This window comes from Chroicocephalus ridibundus, chromosome 7 (genome assembly GCF_963924245.1).
Source record: "Chroicocephalus ridibundus chromosome 7, bChrRid1.1, whole genome shotgun sequence".
Classification (NCBI taxonomy): domain Eukaryota; kingdom Metazoa; phylum Chordata; class Aves; order Charadriiformes; family Laridae; genus Chroicocephalus; species Chroicocephalus ridibundus.
Window position 1 is genome coordinate 56,176,503 of NC_086290.1, and position 19,660 is coordinate 56,196,162.

Consider the following 19,660-nt stretch of genomic DNA (forward strand, 5'->3'; position numbering starts at 1 on the left):
CGTCTTTTAAGCTTTCAATGCTAATGTTTATCTCCTGAGCCTCCTGAGACAGGGCAATACACCGCAAATGTTGAAGAACAGACACGCTGAAGAACCTTAAAAAGTTCTGAAAGAACTGAGAAACTGTCTGACGGATAAGTAATATTTGATGGGTAACAAACCTCAGCGTCCCAGAACAGAACAGTTTGTGGGTTAAAAGCTATTGTTTATTTGAATAATAAGCTAAGAATTTTATTTAAAAAGTAATCAGTAAACTACAGTGAAAAAGGAAATAGGGGTTCCGATGACTTCCAAAGCATTCAAGCACACAATTTAAGTCCAGTGTAGGAGGTACATCTTTTATGAGAAAATCACTGCTATTTCCTCCTTTGAGCAGTAACTTGAAATTGTTCAGCACCAACATGCTGAAAGAAAAAAAAGCGCATAAAAAAGGAATAAAATAAAAGACTGAATTACTGGATTAATGTCCCTCAGAGATAATTAACCAAGTATGCAAAGTAGGAATCAAAATATATTGTTGAGAAAATAAAAGGTTTAAATCCTCAAACATCTTCCGTTTTCCAGAAGAATACTCTACGTTATTATTTTCTATTCAACAATAAAAGACAATCTGCCAGCCTGGTTATGCAGAGCACGTATCACAAGGTACAAAGCTCCCTGCGACGGAAATTTAGTTTTAAAAAGCACAGAATTAAAATCTACTTTTCCATTCAGATAGAAAAATGCAGAGCAATTTGTTAATTAGAAAAGATGGTACTTAATCTTCTGAACCCATCATGGCTCAGCATTAAGTAACGCTGGACCACTGTCATGGTTAGATCAACATCACTGTCTTTTTTTTTTCCTTCCTTTGTGAACCACTGAGCCAGGAACAACATATGTTAAAGATTAAAACAGGAGGTCAAGATAGCTGCAATGTGTACAGTGTTTTACCCTGTGGGACGCGAATTAGAATTTCATGCTCCTTTTGTTGCTATTGTTGTTTGCAAATAAATCCTGGCACACAGTCCAGAAAAGACAAATATGAACAATACAGCAATTCATGCATCAGGACTCACAAAAGAACTTGAGATCAAAAGATCACAACATAAATTTGCTTTTTAGCTTAAATATAATTTTATCAAAAATGCTTTATTTTTTACACGCAACTAAAGACAGGGAATTTTATAGAAGGAAAGTAAAAAACCAAAAAGCTGGAACGACAAAAACGGTGACAAGCAGCAGTCAGTGTAACCACCCTCTCACGTCAGCTGTTAAAAGCCTAGCCGGTAAATCTGACTGCATTCCAGGGACAGGCGGCACGGAATAAAAACCAGAGACATCAAAACTATTCGAGCAAGTGAGAGACAGAGATATGACTTGCTTGGCATTTTGTTCAAAGCTGTTGTTTTAAAAAATAAGATTGACTTGCCTACATTATATGAAGTGGTCAGAAGTTTTCATCATCATTTATTTCTGCTATCAATCCCAGGAGTGACTTAAAGCTTTTGAATGGCAGGGGCAAGTTCAATGAACAGACAATCAAGGCAATTTTAGACCTAAAATTCACTTCTCTGTAGGTTGTCTGTCATCCATCGACTGCGGTGAACTGACGTGCCTGCACGAAGTCTGTCTATGGGTAATCTTCTCCCTACCGACATCAAAGAAGAAAGTGCTGGGCGCCTCCGCGGCTTTGCATTATTTTATACTCAAAGATGCTTGGAGAAGACAGAGCTTTTCTGTGTTCAAAGACATTGCACTGCTACGGTCTCCTTCCCCTGTCCTCACCAGAAATCAAAATGATTCAGGATGGCAATCAAACGGCAAAATAATCATTTCCTCGCTATTGCTCCCAGTCTCTATATTTCACTAACAAAAATGGCCTGCAGTTTCCTAGCAGTTATTGAGCTCAAAAGACTTTGATGTGCTTTGATGAAACCGCAATTTTGGGGAGGCTTAATTTAATGCAGCGTTAACAATCCAGTCAACCTAGTTTACTGTAATACTAGTTTTGGAGAAACTTGCCCTGGGAATTACAGGGGTACCGCAACGGAACAGAAGTAACTGCATCCCCAGTACTTCCATGATGATAGAAATTTAGGCTAGTTCCCAAATCTACGAATATTATGTTTTTCACTAGCTGCTTTTGATCATTAGAGAAGGGTTACATATCAATAACGGACTATACTGAACTCAAATCTTGTACCTGTATTCTCTGAGCTTTAGCAATGAGTTTTATCTAACTTTGACATTACAAAATTTGGAATATCTGAAGTAAAACACTCTACAGAAACCTGACTTCTAATATAAAGGCCCAAATTTCTTAGATTTGCCTCCTGGATTTCAAACATGACACAGGAGCAAAAGTATTTTCAATATTTCCTGGATAGGTAAGATAACGAGGAATGAGGTAGGATAATGACGGGAAGAGGAGAAAGACAGACAAAACCACACGGTCACCTGAAAGCAGCAAAAGATTACTGCATTTAAAGAAGGGGAAAAAAAGACCGTATATGGCCTATATATAATAAATCTGTGTCTAAGCCCACAAAGCCAATAAAGGTACGAGACAGGCTCTAGACCACGGCTTATGAATAACTTCCTAAGCAAAACTCACAAAGCCTTAATGCTCTTGGTTGGGTTGATGATTGACACTGATCTCTTCAATCACAAAACACAGTATTAACTCCTCAGCTAGAAGCATTTTTTTATGAGATGCTTTCAGCATTACACTGTCTACTCCTTGGCTATGAAAGAATAATAGTCCTACTGGTTAGGACTGTTTAATCCTCTTTAATCCTTCCCTTTTTTCGCAGCAAAATACGATCCTGTTACTACATAGTTTGATTTCAGGATAAGATTATAAACAGATGTTCTTAACGTAAGAGATCTTTATTAAAAGAATATCCTTATTAAAATAATCTCTTTATTACCACAGTGTTTTGTATTCCTAAGGAGATACTTCAGAGAATATCACCATCTACTTCTATTTAGCAACAATCCCTCTTTACACCAGAATAACGCTTAACAGATTGACAATGGCTACTTCCCATCAGAAAGTCCGTTTATATCCATTTCTCATTCTGCACCACTGCTCAAAATTCCGTACCAGTCATTACTTTTCAGCGTGTTTAGTTTTACTGTAACATAAAACCCTGCCATCAAAACAACCATGTCATCACAGCTGTCAAAAAGTGAAGTACTTGATTACGGAGCAGCAGCAAAAAGACTCAGGTTAAACGTATTTTTAGTCGCGATACTGTAACTAACCTTTAACGAGTGCATCAGGCGTTTTCACCATGTGACACCGAAGCAAACAGAGGTGGAGAATCTGCCTGAGAGAAAGACGGGCAAGTCTCTGAGGAGGTCTCAGAGAGGAAGAGGAGTGGATTTGAAACCGTGAACGTAAAGACGTGCATAAAGGGATACGTTCAATCACTGACCATGAGAAAGTAATTATTCAATTGATCTTCAAGGTTAAAGCTGCTTTCATTTAAGCTCTGAACAGTCAGGAGCGTTGTTACTCACCAGCTGTATTTCAACTGCTGTCACAGGCCTGTGGTTAAGCAACTGCAGCTTTTCTGCCCTGTTTAAAAGCAAAGCGTAAAACAATCCGCATTACTATATAATTTGAGGATCCTCCAAAATGCCTAGTAAGAGGCAAATACATTTCTGATAGTTTAGTTTCTGACTGGGTTTGCAGTGTGGTTTAATTGCCACGATAATTTGGGTATTTTACATACAGGACTTGTGCGTTTAGACATATTGCTGCTGCCATCTCTAGTCTAAGGTGGGAAGGCAGAGGACCTGAGACCGTTACTGTACAAGCATTAATTAACATGCCCTGTTGCTTTGTTAAACGCTGAACAACTTGTCAAAGATCACAGAGTCTTTTGCTATGAACACACGACCACAAGAACAATTATCATACCTAAGAAGTTACAACCCATTAGCCAAATGGCAATAACTTGTTTATTCTTTTAGCCCATTGCAAATACAAAGTTAAAAGAAAAACAAAAAACAAATAAAAACCAGCTTGAAACCACTTGGTGTCTCATGTACTCTCTACACCCCACAGAGTTTAAGCCAACGTATTTTTCACACATCATTATAATGGGCCGAGGCCATACTGTTACACACGGATCTTTGGGCAAAGGCGTCTCCTCAGCTCTGTTCCCACGCCAAGCCTACCCTTCTGCGCTGTTTCTACAGCTCTCGGGCACCAGGCAGCAAACCAGGCGGGGGGCTGAGCTGGACGGCAGAGATCACCAACCTCTTTTTCCGAGGTTGTTTTGGACTTGATTCACAGCACAGGCCCACAAAGACTGGCACGACCACAAGCAGCAAGGCAGCAAAGATACAGAAAATGTCAAAAAAAAACCCCAATTGCCACCTTCGATCAGTGCCTGAGCTGTAAAGGTATGGTCACTTATTGTGGTTTAAAAGATGAGCGATAACTCATTAATTTACAATAACTCAAACACTTCTGACTACCATTCCGCACTCCAAGGCGGACAGAAAGGGATTCTGCGCATTCAGATGTGGAGTCCGGTGCCTCCAGCCCAACAGCACTTCAGTCAATATTACCTTCTTTTGTTTTCATTTTAGATATGAACCACGTTGCATCCGTATTTTTAACAGTTCGAATTCCATTCCCCTCTGCCTACAAGGCGAAGTCAGCAAAATTTCTCTGACGCTGTACTTAAACACCAAACACTTGAATATTCAGCTGGAGCCAGTGGCAAAACCCCTGGTACATTCGGAACCACCACTGAGCTCACCCAGCATCACCGCTCTTCTGGCATCATTTTAACCAAACAGCTATTAGCTCCACTTTCTCATCACGAAATCACAAGATCTCACGAATACCCATTAAAACACTTTGATCATTAAAACAGAAATTAAAGGGTGTGAGGGAGACAATTTCACTGACATTTAAAAATAATTTTTTTTTGGGGGGGGGGGAAGATGTGATCAAACAAGTATGTTCATTAAATGCAAACCACAACATTTAGGCAATAGCTCTGCAGCCAAAAATTATTAATTTTACACTCTACTTAAATACAAATAATTCTAAAACCAAAGTAAAAACAGCTGTCATATGCCAGTAATGCCCATTTCATTAATTTCAGAAGCCCAAAACATTAACACTGACCACATAATAGCAGCATGGCCAACGATCTGAGCTGATCTTTGTGCTTTAGAACAGAAAAGCACAATAATACAACACTCCTAAAGACAAAACAGATGTTTCAAAGGGCATATGAAACAGTAACAAATGCACTTTTATAATAAAAACTTACAATTACAGTGTAATAATAATAGAGACAATGAGTAAACAAACCTGAACATACATTTTTTGTGGGGGAAAAAATCTTGAATTATTATTATTATTATGATGTACGCCAGCCACCTATTTTTATGCAGCACCTCTATCGCAGACACTGATGCGTTAAAGTGAGAAACGACAGTTAACACGCACAATCTTCCAGTCTATGACACAGTAGTAAACTACGATTTTGAAGAATAAAAGCTTGGAATTTATTATTATTTAAAAGGCATCTTTAATGCATTATTTAAACTGATTCTGGAGCTTCCGCCTGGTTTATTGGGCCCGTGGGTGGCGTTCAGGAGAACCCAGAGGCCGTAACTCACAGCCCCGAGCTCTCCCTTGCAGGCGTTTACAACCAACAGGTCAATCAATGTCTGTGTGTCTGGAGATACTTCAGAGACACCGCCTCACGCCAAGGGGCATCCGACACTGGCTGCCCTTGAAATCTAACCCCAGCTAACAGCTCCTACCATCGCCAGGCATTTCAGTACTCCATCATTCACGTACGTGCACCGGTACGTGCTCAAAGACCAGGGTGTTGAGACTTCTCAGGAGGAGCCTTCGAAGGCAAGGCGTTGCTCTGGTGTGCACGCGCACACACGTGCGTGCGTCAAGAGACTGAATTTCATACTTAGGAAGGCAGGCAGCCGACTGCCAAAGAGAATAAGGCCCTCCATTTAGCCACCAAACACACCGAATCAGCAGCACCAGCATAAAAGCTTCCAGGCTGATGTCGCCTGAAGGAAAAAGCGCTGTATTACCACAGACTGGGGGATCTACCAGACCCTCTTCAGCTAAAACATCTGTGACTGCAAGTGACGTGGTGGTGGGAAGAGGACTACGGGAGACCGCGGCTCAGGGAAGACAAGGGCTTTGCTGATACCAAACATCGGGATTCAGTATAGCAAAGGGTTTTGTGATGTGTATTCACAGCCCTTAAGAACAGAAAATCGTTCCGAAGAGCTGACACGCTGACCGTTTGTTGTTTTTAGATCCAGCCTGCTGGTAACAAAACCAAAATCCTAAAAAAAAAAAAAAAAAAAAAAAAAAAAATTTTTTAATTGTTCCATCTAGTCCCTGAGCTATTCTGCCACCATTTTTATAAAATGCTGGAAAATAATTTTAATCACGACTTTCAGCTTCAAAAGAAAAGCATGCCGTTTTGAAAAAGGCAGCATTTGTGAAATAGTAACAGCTCACAACAGAAAGCTGCAAGAAATCCTCCTGTAATTTCGTTTACCATTAAAAAGCCTACATAATTCAACATCTTGAATTTACATTTACTTTACAAATGTACCTATTTTTTTTTCTCTCTCAAATTCAAAATTGGAGAAGGGGATAAGGAATTAAACTTTATAAAGAAGAAAAAAAAAAAAGAAGAAAACTCCATTTTAGTCAACCACAGAACTGTGCAAAATGTCTGTTTAATAAACGAGCTCAAACATTTTGGGTACCACCCTAGCCTTTTAATCTTCTTTTTTACTTCTACGGGACCACATCAGAAGATGTTTCTCAGTCTTCAGGAAAAGCTTGCAATAAAGTGACATTTGGTAAATGCCAAGAAGAGTAGCAGATTGCACATCGATTTCAGCTTTCACAGCTAAAAAGATTATTTTTGCTGAAGAACAGGAGGATGCTTCTACCTGTGCATCGGCCCTTCCAAGCAGGGCCATCAACTTACTCCTTAAAAAACAACAAAAAAAATTGTTCTTAAAGCAAATATTTTAACAGCGGTTTCAATGTGTTTTCTAAGAAACACCAACTATCAAATGAGTTACCTGAGCTCGCCCACACTTATTTGTGTGTCCTGTATATAGCAGCAAGGGTCACTATGTAACTATTTACTATTTTAATATTTACTATCACTATTTTACAGGCGGTAAGACTGAAGGGGAACAATTAAGCGGTGACTGCTTTAAAGGTGTTGGGTTCCGGAGGTGTAAGAACAGGGAAGAGATGTGGCGTGGGAGGAGAAAAGAAAAGGCCCTTGAGACAGCACATCGCAGCAGACGTTGCCGTGTTCTCTGAAGGCTCCACTAAATAATGGTGAAAAGGACCAGCCAGACCTCCGCCTTCCTCTTGGAGATTCTCTGGTGCCTTGAAAAGGATCCCTCCTTCCCTTCATCCAAGGCGCATCCAGGCTGCAAAAACCCAGGAGGATCCTGGGGAGAAGGTCCTTTGTGTCAATTACGGTATAAATCAGTATTTAAAGGCAATTCCCACTGTAGCGACCATGTTCTCCTCCTGCAGAATAGCTGTTCACATTTCTCCTTCCTCTCCTGTTAACAACCCCTTGGCAGCACAGGGTTTGGGCTTAAATTCTGCATGCTGGGATTTTACAGGGGACACAAAGGAATCGGAGTTAACGTGGTTAACCAGATTTATCAGACTGATTTATCAGGCTTTAGAGAATCAAGGATGAAAGGCAACCGTGTTTCCATTGGTGGGAAGCAGTGAATACACCTCGTTTATTTTCCCATGCTAATCACTTACATCTATTTGGCAGCTTGATGTTTACAACAAGAGACTATTAAGAGCATGGCTGAATTTAACACTGAACCGAGAGCACCACTGTTGGCTGCTTTATTGTCAAAAAGAGAACGTGTTTACAACTGCTGCCATTTATTACCATCATAAGTAATGAAAGGACAGAAAAAAACCTTAAGATTGATGGGAGACGAGTACTGATATCTTTTAGACCAGAATTAAAATTGAGAACAGGCTATTTAAGGAATCAATGAGAGAAAACCCCCACCCTCATAAAATTGTAGTGAAAGACAGCACTGCCATAAAAGCAGAAGTCCTACCAGAGCTGGGTAAAGAATATTAAATAACATCTTCAGCGTACAAAAATCTGGCCAACGCATCTGAATAAACGTGTGAAAGATTTAGGGCTTTTTCCTCAAGAGCCAGGAAACTGCCTGGTGACGCTGGAGCTGCCGCGCTGGTCCTGATTTTCAGTGTTATTTGCTTTACGGTCCCTGCCCAAGCACGTGTCTGTGCCTCAGCTTCCACACATCTACCACAAAGACAACATTTTCAGCTCCGGCAGGAGAGCTCTGAGGACACCTACTTGTAAAACACCTCCCCCTCCTCCCCAAGCCCTACTTACGAAGACAGACTTTTACGTTCCCCGTGTAATGAGTTCATACAAGTTTCTCACGCGCTGCACACTCACGCGCCACCTCTGAGATCAGAGCCTTTTCAATCAAGTCTTGCTTCACTTTTGCAGCAAGACACATTCCGATCCAGTCCTACAGCTCCACCACGTCTCCAGACCAAACAAATTATCTGACTTTTACAAAAGAGCACACAAGATAAATTTTCTCATATTCTTGTTTTTCAAAGTAATATCTGTGAAATTTCTTGCCAACAAAACTTCAGAGTATTTGCAGTTTTAAGAAATGTGTACAGAAGAATGAGAGATAATTTGCAAGTAAATCATTAAAACGTGTTATCTGAAAAATTTCATGCTTGTTTTTGATCCGCAAAGCTCCCTGCTGGAAAAATGACTCAGAACATCAAAAGGGAATTAGCAGCAGGGTGCAAAAACCCAAAAGCTCCATAAATGACACACTTCATCTGAAGGTGCTTGCATAGTGCTTCAGGGTTTTAGAAATTATGAACGCTAATTAACACTAAAAAATAATAATCTTTAGACATGTTAACATTATATAATTACTATTTAAGCAATGCATTTTTTTAACGTACATAGAGATTGAATCCAAAGGCACAGAGGAATGACCAGCTACTCAGTAACTGTCATTTCCAATTGGTACCTCGCCAATTATTTGCTGATCAACCTAAACGTCATTCTGACAATGAAGATCTAAGTTATTTCATTTTGGCAAAAATATTGCAGGATGGCAAAGGGATAACTGGCTGTAATTGAAGACATTTGGACAAATATGTTGATACTAGCGTGGGTACGCTGGCAGCAGTGAGGGTAGATACGCTCCTGTAACGGAGAACAGTAACCTTTTATCTGTTCCTTTGTGACTAGTAAATACCCAGTTCTAAGATTATTTAAGAAATACCAAGCGTGCATGTGTGCAAGCCAGGGGCGGTTACCGCTGCTTACTCGGGAGGTCCCGTTAGCAGCTCTCCCTGCTGCTTGTACAGAACACACACTCCAAAAGTTCACGATCTGAGATCAGCTCTGGGGACCCTGGTGATGTTTTGGTCCCAGCTCTTCTCGCTGTCTGCAATTTCTGACCTTCCTACTCGTAGCAAATGGAGCGACCAGAAGGTTATTACTCTTGGTATCCCCTTGAAGCTCACAAAATGCCTCTGAAGTTCAATGTTGCAATAGAAAACAGGATTTCGCAGCCCTCGACACCCGCAGTAAGCAGCGTGTCACTGCGTGCAGTACGAGTCGGAGCTCAGTGCCCACCACACTGACTTCTTCTAACGCTGCTACCAAAAATTGACTGTTACGATCAGGGTCTCTGTGCACCTCGGATTTCTTGCCAGCACATACACAAATTAGAACCTAAATACCCACAATTCCATCAGAAATAAGCTTTAAGGAAGGCAAACACGGCAAGCCTGAACATGCATCTGTATCAGTGCTGACTGCAGCGCTTTGCATGGGCACAGACATGATAAGCCTGGATTTACTTCATGCTCCATTACACCTAAAAAATAAACAGAATTTTTTCCAACTCAGATGAATCCATCTTTACACTTTCTACAGCATGTATGTTTACACTCACGCTCATTAAATAAAAAGGGTAACCGTCCCAATCAACTAAACAGAAGGTGAAGAGTATTTTCAGCTTAATTGCCCCCCATAAGTAAGTCTTTGTGTTTCCTCTGGACTGCCCAGATTTTAGTAACACTGTGTAGAACACGAAAGCTGCTCATTCAAGAGAAGAATACATACAAAAGATGAGTGACGGCCAAAAGCCATTTTCTCACATAAAAGCAAGATTCCCCTAATCAGAGTTAATCGCCCGTTATGCAGACTCTTACAGGACCTGCCTAGTGAGAAATCCCCAAATGGCAATTACTGCTGTCAGCCTGAGCGGAGCCTCCCCGCTTCTAGGCCACATCCAGCAGTAGCTGAGACTCAGCCAGAGCCAAGAGCAGCATTTCCAGCTGAGGGCAAAATGATGTGGAGCGGGCCCTGGGACATATAAAGCTCAGGCTGCGGGAGACAAAAACGTGCGCAGTTATGGGGGAAGAAAATGGGTCTGAGGTCTGCGTTTGAGGGGAGAGCGTACGATGTAGGAGGTGAGGATGCTGGATTACAACAGCGTAATCCTTCGCAATCAAAAAAATGTTCACCTAGAAGACAAAAAAAAATAAAATAATCCCTGTTTTGTGCTGAAGATGACACTGTATATCCGGGTAGACAGGATGGACAGCACGTTGCTACAGTCCATAATAAATTCACAGATTCTAAAAAATAATAAAAACAGTTACACACTGTTGTGTAAATTAAAGACAAAATGTATCATATTCTGCCAGCAGCGACCCAAATATTTACAGCACTTATATTTTAACCAAAACCTGGTATTATGTGTCTTGGTATTGCCCATTTTTTAGCTCCTGAATTGCTAGACCATATGTAAATATATATGCATGCACATTTTGTTTTTCTAGTAAGAGATCCATAGGCATGGGTAAGAAGAGAACAGTATTAATGCCAAGATACAGCACACAGAGCTAAAAAAAAAACCCCTAAAACCTCTGTGACTGCGCAGAGGCAAATTTATCCTCAGGAATGTATGTTTTTTAGTTGCTAGGAAAAGCATAAGGTAACAGCAGTATGCATAACCATGTCTTTTATTACTAGCTGAAAATATTTAAGACTCAAATCCTGTGGTCTTGAGTCAAGCACGGCAACTCACGTAAAACGTCGGCTGAATGAACATCACAGGATCTGGCTTAGGGATGAGCAGTCCCGAGCGCAGTCTGTGCAACCCCAGCACCGGTCTGCGCGGCGTCCGGGCAAACATACCCGGCTGCGTCCTCCGCAGGGATCACCGCTGTACTTCGCTGTCAGTACCTTCGCCCAGGATGAAATCCGAGGGCTGATAACGGTGTCTGAACACAAAACACTGAGCAACACCGCGACAGATCAAAGGGTCAATTTCCCATCAGTTCAGAGGGAAACACAACAGCCTTTTATAAGACTATTAAATGATGCTATTGTTAAACTAGCACCACCCTGACTTTCGTGTTGAATATTCACTTTGAAAGCTCAGGAGCAGACAAAAATGACAAAATAAATCATTCAGCCTTCAATACTGTAGAGGTTTATATTTGTTGTAGTTTTTGGCAGTAGTGAGGGAAAATATTTTCTAAAAGTATTACTGATTTTCAGCCCAACACTTCTTTGAATGTGTTGATTTAAAGACAAAAAAGGCAATATTTATGTCCAATTTTTAAAAATTACAATAATATGCAGTGATTGGAAATTTGTTTATTCCAAAATTAGATCCAAGACATGCTATTGGTAACAGGAAGTACAAGTACAGCCAATTTTCACTTAACCGCAATTACAGGGCGCAAGCTTAATAAATGTTCTTTCCGTACAATGCCACTCGCACTACCTTACAAAACACGAAGCCATTCCAGGGACTAAAACTGGAAAATTAGCTGCTAGTGGCATACTGTATTTCCAAGTACCACATGGCTTACTGTACTGCGGCGTTAGCCAAAGCCTGAGGCCTCAACAAGGTAATAATAAAATTCACTGTGATGTCAGTTCAGAGCTTTTCTTTTTTATTTTTTTTTTTAAATCTCAGTTCTGCAGTTTCAATTTTACCAAAATAACTGATGACAAGGAAAAAAAACTGTGCTTTACCATACTTTACTGACTGCATCAGTGAAATATATATTTAGATGTCTCTGAATTTGCTCCACTTAGCAAGGCAGCTATCTGAAATGACTCAGGAAGGTTTAAGTTTTTTGTACACGTTAGTATTTATTTTTAAAATTTGCCTTTTAGGAAAAAGTATTTTTTTCCGCCTGTACCACTGATGAGAAAAACCAATCACAAAATGGGCGGCTGCCAGCAGAAAAGATACGCTGGTCTGTTAACCTGGTTTTGAGTAGCAAATATGAGCAGTGACAGAAAGAAAAGCCTTGAGATGATTTTACAGGAGCTGCACCATTTGCCAGCGCAGTGCTATCAGCTCTGTAACTGGAGCCAGAGAGTTTTAGGATATTAGTCTGATGAGCAATGCATTTTGCACGCTTAGTACTGCAGGTCTGGAGGAGGAGGGCAGGAAAAATGAGAATTCACTTGATTAAAAGCTCTGTTCTTTAAATGAATGTGCCTCAATTCTTGGTGCTTCCCTGGATGGTGTCTGGTCTTTCTTCACTACCTGGAAATTCTCAGATCCACCAGCACAACCTAGTGCTTGCGTGCTGCAATAACATGCTGAGCGGGGAAAGTCAGCTCCTCACACTACCTTCCCTCCAACAGGCTTTTAGAGACAGCTGCAAATCACAGAATCACACAGAATGGTTCGGTTGGAAGGGTCATCTCGTTCGGGTTGGAAAGATCATCTCGTTCCAAACCCCTGCCATGGGCGGGGACACCTCCCACCAGCCCAGGCTGCTCCAAGCCTCATCCAGCCTGGCCTTGAACCCCTCCAGGGATGGGGCAGCCACAACCTCCCTGGGCAACCTGTTCCAGTGTCTCACCACCCTCACAGTAAAGAATTTGTTCCTGATATCCAATCTAAATTTACCCTCCTTCAGTTTGAAACCGTTACCCCTTGTTCTATCGCTACACTCCCCGATCAAGAGTCCCTCCCCATCCTTCCTGCAGGTCCCCTTCAGGGACTGGAAGGCCGCTATAAGGTCTCCTTGGAGCCTTCTCTTCTCCAGGCTGAAATCCTTCTTATATTCAAAGCCCTGAAGTCCTTGTATTAGAAAAGAAGTTCCTGAGCTTAATTAACAGCACAAACACACTGCCTAATTGTTTCCTCTTTGATTAGAGGCAGAGTCATAACATGGAAATCAAACAGCAGAGAAAGCAGCCTAAGATGATGAGATGTTTCTGACCAGTTGTGCCTTTTAACCAGATTTTCTGTTCCTCTTGCAACGAGAAAACTGAAAACGCTGCTGTGCCCTCACCGAGAACAGACACCAACTAACATATAGGTTAAATCAAATCAGCGACCTTCAGAAAACCAGCAGAGACAGCATACGACCAGCTAAGAGATTAAGGGAGAAGCACATCTTCAAATGCCTTACCCAGAAAGGAAGCAGCAAAGACAGACTCTACAGTTCATTACTCTTCATGGGAGGAAAGGTCATTACAGCGAGATCATGTAAGCAAGGTCCAGGAAAGCTAACATTGCAGGTTCTTTCCTCTCACAGGGGAAGAAAGCTCTCTACCAGATAACTGGAACGAAATCTCGAGTGAAGTCTTTTATACAAATACCACCTCCATCCCGCAGAATGGAAATGATTAAAGGCATTAGTTTTTCATCTATTAAACAACAGAGCAGCGCTGAAATGATCTTGGTTATGAACCAAAGGGTAGTCAAAATTTCCTTGGAGGCATCACTATTTTAAGTGGTTTAACATAAAGTGCATTATATAGCAATTGCACACCATATGCTTTCTGTGTTTTGGTGTGAAGAGGCTGCCAGATGGGCTCCGATACTTCTAGCTTCAAGCGTCTGAATGGAAAAGATCAGAAGAAAGAAGTGCCAGGATCACGCTAAACAATTCTGTTTCTTATTTTGTAAAGTACGTGGCAAATGCAGAGCTGGCAAGTTCTTTACCAGATGACAAAGATATTAACAAAGTAAAAGTTGTAGAGGATGCTCAAGAAACTAAAGTATGGCAGTCCAGTCGGAGTTCTGATAAGCCATAAATGCAGTAAATTTGTAACCTGAATTAATGGTTGGCTCTTCACTTTCATCCTTCTGCCATTATGCAGACGGAAATGGGAATAATTCTCTTGCTTATCTTACAGACTGATTCAGAGAAAAAGGAGAGAGGGGATGATACCTCAAACCAAAGGCACCTCCTAGCATCCATTAAAAAAATAAAGTAGTCAGAAAGCCCATCTAAAACTTGTAACTATTTCAACCTTTGCAGCAGTGCTATATTCAAGCTCACAGAACAGGCAGGCATGGGAAGGCGAATATTTGGGTAGACCTTCTACAAAATATCTAGGCACTACGGGGGACTGAGAGATTTTGCAGCTAGAATTTTCTGGTTTAAGATCCAACATCATTTAATACTTCACCCTCGGAGACGCCAGATGGGGGAGCAGATGCGCGGTCAAGGTATCTAAGGTAGTAACAGAGCTCCTCTGTCTTTTTCTAAGAGTTAACCCTGAGGTCCTGGTCAAATTCTACCAGAAACAAGTTTAGAAATTTAAAAGAGCTTTAAAACAAAACAAAACCAAACCAAAACAAACAAACAAAAAAAATCAACCTTTGACTTTTAATGGGACTCATACCTAACTCATTCAGTTACTTCTGCAAAATCCTATTCTGCCTTTTTAACCCCCGCTGGCTTTTTGCTGTGACACAACATTCTTCTGGTGCTTTCCCAAACTGCCGCCCTGTACAGACTGAACAAGCTCATTTCATTTCAAAGAGGACGACCGTTTCACATTACCAGAAATGAAGGATTCTCACTACTTACACCAGAAATAGTTTGCTGCCAATTTTAAGATACTCTCTTTCATTTCAATACTATCAGCTCTTTACAGTAAACAGAGAATATTTTCTCCATGCTTCAATACCTCCATGACAGAAAATAATTAAGATACTTTGCCCACTACAGAAATTAGTATCCTGCTATATAAAATGAGCTCCGGGAGGACTAAACACTGACATACTGACCTGGCAACTTTAGTTCTACAAAAGAAAGCACTACGAGCAAAGTCACAATACCCACGACAAAGCTTCCAAGTACTAGCACCCCTGTGTCTGCAATGACAGCAATCCTGTTATCAGAGCTGCTGATAAACTGGTCGTGAGCATAATTGTAGGGAGGGGGCACTGAAAGTCAACAAAATAGCTGACAGTCTGCTTTCTACTCAACTTACTATGCTTTGGACAGGGTAAAAAGTTGCCTCGCAGCACTGCGCTCTCCAGATGCTCTCACTTTGCATTTCTTTTTGTGACACAACCAAATTATTAGCAGGGGCCTCCTTCCTAGAGCACAAACTCCTTGGGAGTCCTTCCAGCAGGGAAGAAAAATACAGCATAAATACAGTCTACACAGCATAAACTACTCCTTCGTGGTGAAGGAGTCGTCATCTAGAAGCAAATAAATCTTTGCTCTTTCTGCTTTAAAAAGCAGATGACTGATTAGAGCTACCCAAGCAAGCAGACAACAGATTAAATTTCTTTCAGGTCTGACTATTTACAACAGGCTTCGCTCACGCTCTGGAGAGAGGTTGGAGAGGATTATGTGTTTCTAGCACTGTGAAGAGGCATTCGCGCCGCTGCCAAACAGGAAAAATGCCCTTTGAGTCTTCTTGTAACTGTGAAGGAAACCTTTTATTTTCTAGGCAGGACTTCCCAAAATAAGAAGATGAACCGTATGTTCAGCTTTCCTAGAAACTCTGGGAGGGAGGGAGAAAGCAGAGGGGGAAGGAAGGTTGACACAACAATTAAGTAACTGAAATGTACATCTCAGAAATCCTAGTGGACATAAACATCAGTGGACAAACAGCATAAAAAGAGAAGATGAACATCTTAGTTTGCTAAAGGCCAGTTAGAGAGCATAACCCTGAGAGATGGGTTCACAGATTCTCATAAACCTTAACTGCAGAATAACATTCTTTCCCATACATCTATATTAGGATTTTATTTACTTATGACATCCCTGCAATACAGACACCTTTTTCGCCTTAGGAATGAATGCATTTTTGCTTAAGGAAGTCTGTAAAAATAAGACTGATAATAAACTGAGCTTGGGTTGGCGTTTTTTGGGGTTTTTTTGCAGTTCTCTAACTGTGTTCAAAACCCATTTACAACTCACAGCTTCTTCCTCAGAAAATATTTCATGAACTCTGTGCTTGGTCCATGCGAAGCCATGCTAAACCCCCAACTACTGACAAGAATCTGTTTGAGAAATACATTGGCACACACGGGCCTACTTATGGAAATACTCATCCACATAGGCGTTAACGAGGGAAGGAAAAGATGCGTGGATGAGTACTTAAATAACCGCAGAAAATACTTAAAATATGTTAAACAAAACCAGGCAGATTATCACGCGTACATGATCCCCTGTGTACGTGGGGATCAGTTTTTCAACACGTCCATGAGTTCATACTTTTATTCAAAGGCACATTTCTACTCACTTGGTGAGCTTGTGGCCTTTCATTGCTGCCAGGAACTCTCTCACGGTCTCAGGACTCTGGTATCTACAGGGTGTTTTTGAGATGTACTTCAGCGTCTGCAAGGGATAGGAAGAAAGTACACATTATTTCACAGTTATTATCTGCTTTACCATGTGTGCATGAAACAAGCCGGTTTTGAAAAGTCTCCTCAGTACTACTCAGAAAAATTGGAAATCAATTCAGGTTTTGGGATTTGGCTTTTTTTTTTTTATTATTTTTTGTTTTTAAAGTGAGAAGTGCTGTCATAGATGATAAATCACATTTTTCGGTCTTCAGTAAGACTATACTGGTATTTGCTGAGGGAGTAAGAAACAGGCAATATGTAACTACAACATTATGGGATAGAAATCACATTAGCACTTTTACATTGGTACTTATCCAGAAAGCCCCAGTGAATTCATCCCGTAAAGACGTGACCCAAGCAGCTCACTATCCGCCAGGTGGGAACTACAGCTTTGACTATTCCCTCTGTGCCTTTGGGCGAGCATTTATCTGAACTGTTCAAAGCCCAAAGTCGCACGTTGAAGAGTTCAGGAAAGGAGCAAGTTTCAACTCTATGAAAAAAAACCACCTGCTGTTTGTGAAAGACATTTGCTTTCTTGGTTTGAAATAATCTCAGCGGATGCTAAGACTGTGATCAAGCCATACTTACAGCTGTGCTGAAGAGTTACTCGGATTTACTTTTTATTTTAAAAGCAACAAACATTTACAGATTCAAAGCTAGCTTAAAAAGGTACAAAGACACAGGGTTTGGGGATTTTTTCTGGTGTTTCTTTTTTGTTGTTTTTTTTTTTGTGTGTGTGTGTGTGTGTGTGTTATGTTTCAGTTTTTGTTTTTCTAAAGCAGTAGCACTTCAGAAAAGCTGAATGCTATTCAACCTTAAAACCATGCTACCTTCTGCCAAGTTTTCACGTGCCAGGGATACTCTCACCGCCAACCCATCAGTAACTCATTAAGCTCTCCGATCTATGGCCGTTTTCATCCTGCGTTTTTGGCAATGCTCTCTTAAAGTTCATAGAAGCAGGTTAGGTGGGTTGTCAAGAAAATCCGCAAAAATACTGTAGTATTAGAAATGTTTATCTGACTTGAGATGATTTATCTTTGCTCTATTTTTGACACGCAACACCTACCAACCTCAGCTAACTTCTGCTGAGGTTACATCTGCTTTCTTTAAAAAGTGACATCGAGCAGACAAATAATACATAATGTAAAATAAACCCACAAATTCCAGTTCACAGCTGTCTTTTCACTGAAAGTAGCTTAGAATCTTCCTGAATGTTGCTTTGATTAGACCCCAAAATGAAGAGTGGGAAATAATGAGCATCAGTGGAAAAGTCAAGGAAATCCTTGCATTGTCTGCATCGCGTGCATCAGCAACTGAAGGATTTAAAAGAGTATTGTCGATGCTTGTTTTGAATTAAGGAAGAAAATCTTCATCAGTTGATCCTGCACAGCTACACATAAAGCTCAAAAGTATCAGTACAACTGACTCATGATGCACTAACTGGATTGCAATAACAGAGCGTGGTAGGATACCGCATGCACAGATTATTAATAATAATAATAAAACCCCATAAAATTCTATGTGATACTCTTCGAGTTTCTTTCTCAGAAAATCTCTAAACTGAATATTTATATTTGAAAAGTCAGAAGCCCAAAAAGCTGAATCAGTATTCACAGAGCAGAAAACAACAGATACTGGGGGAAAATGAGCTACGAGATCCGTATGGCAAATAAGAAAATATGCGAATATGTTTACAGTGTATTTCCATTAAAATCTGTTATCACTTTAAAATGCTAGGTAAAAAACGGACTTCAACAACACAGGAGAATTCATCCTACTTAACAGATAAGAGTGTTGATGAAATACGAATCACTGGTTTTCTTAAGCACCAGTTTCCCTGGACTACTGAGAAAAGCACAATAAGGTAATAGTAACCTTCCCTTCTCCGAGTTCCATCCCGACCTTTTCCGATGAAATGGAATTATTATACACAAATAATGCCTGACATGAAATCATCGTACTACCACGTAATAAGATTATTCAATAGGAGTAATTGCTTTTCCAGTTTAGTCTTTTTCAGCAATTTCAGATCAATTAAAACGCCAGACATAGAGCACGACACAGCTCCAGTTCAGCAAGCTTCATCTAGTTATTTCAGTACCGATGGATACAAGCCTGCACAGAGCTCAGGAAGACACACTCAGCATGAATAAAAACAATCCTGCAGGATCAAATTCGGGTTTTCTTTCAGTCGGATGCAGAGAAAATGTACATAGAGTTTACATCAGCTTCACTCCACGCACAAAAACGAGCATCCTACAGTTATTTAGCATGGAGCAATATAACATGGCAATTAAAGCTTTAAGATGCATTCTAACAAAATATACTTACAGGATCTTTCTCAGCCATTTCAAAGAGGTACAGGAAGAGACTGTTAGTCTCCATGAAGATTTAAATTAGATTTTTTGTAAGCCCCTATTTTGTTGAATATGAGGCTTAGGAATTACAACTCTGTACCTTTTCAAACAAAGCCAGAACTAAAACAAAAACAAAGCCTAGGCCAAATCTTATTCACATGAGTAGTTTCACTGCTCAACGGGATTACTATTGCAAGCAAGGCAAACTGCTTTCAGCATCCTGCCAGTCGTGGTGCTACTCACGCAATTCTCTGACACGGACACAATAGGTCACACCGCAAGTTTGGTACAAAGTTGCTAATTTGAGATATTGGAAATGTTCGTATTTGCATTGTATGATTTTAAAAGTTCTTCCTAGCAACAGATTGAACATCCGGCATCCAACTGATTTCACTATCTGTACGTGTAATTTTGTTATTCTGGTTATCCATGTCTGGCTCTTTTGACGACAAAAAAAAAAAAAAAAATCTATTTTAGTGGGAAATTATTAGTTTAAGTCTGTTAATAAGAAAATATCTGTGCCTCAGCTTTGAAACCGTGATTAGGTGGTATCATCAATTCATCAGACGATAGCAAGTTCTGCCCTGGGTCTT

At 40.5% G+C, this 19,660-nt stretch overlaps 1 protein-coding gene across 3 annotated transcripts in view; it reads right to left on the bottom strand.

The window, feature by feature from the left end:
• Positions 1–19,660, bottom strand: part of CRCP (CGRP receptor component) — a 33,821-nt gene that overhangs the window by 6,172 nt on the left and 7,989 nt on the right. For all 3 annotated transcript variants that reach the window (XM_063341862.1, XM_063341861.1, XM_063341860.1), the window contains exons 4-5: positions 16,608–16,702; positions 3,508–3,565 (exon numbers count right to left, since the gene is read on the bottom strand). In XM_063341862.1, coding sequence (XP_063197932.1) covers positions 3,508–3,565; positions 16,608–16,702 — 153 coding nt within the window. The remainder of the gene's footprint in view (positions 1–3,507; positions 3,566–16,607; positions 16,703–19,660) is intronic.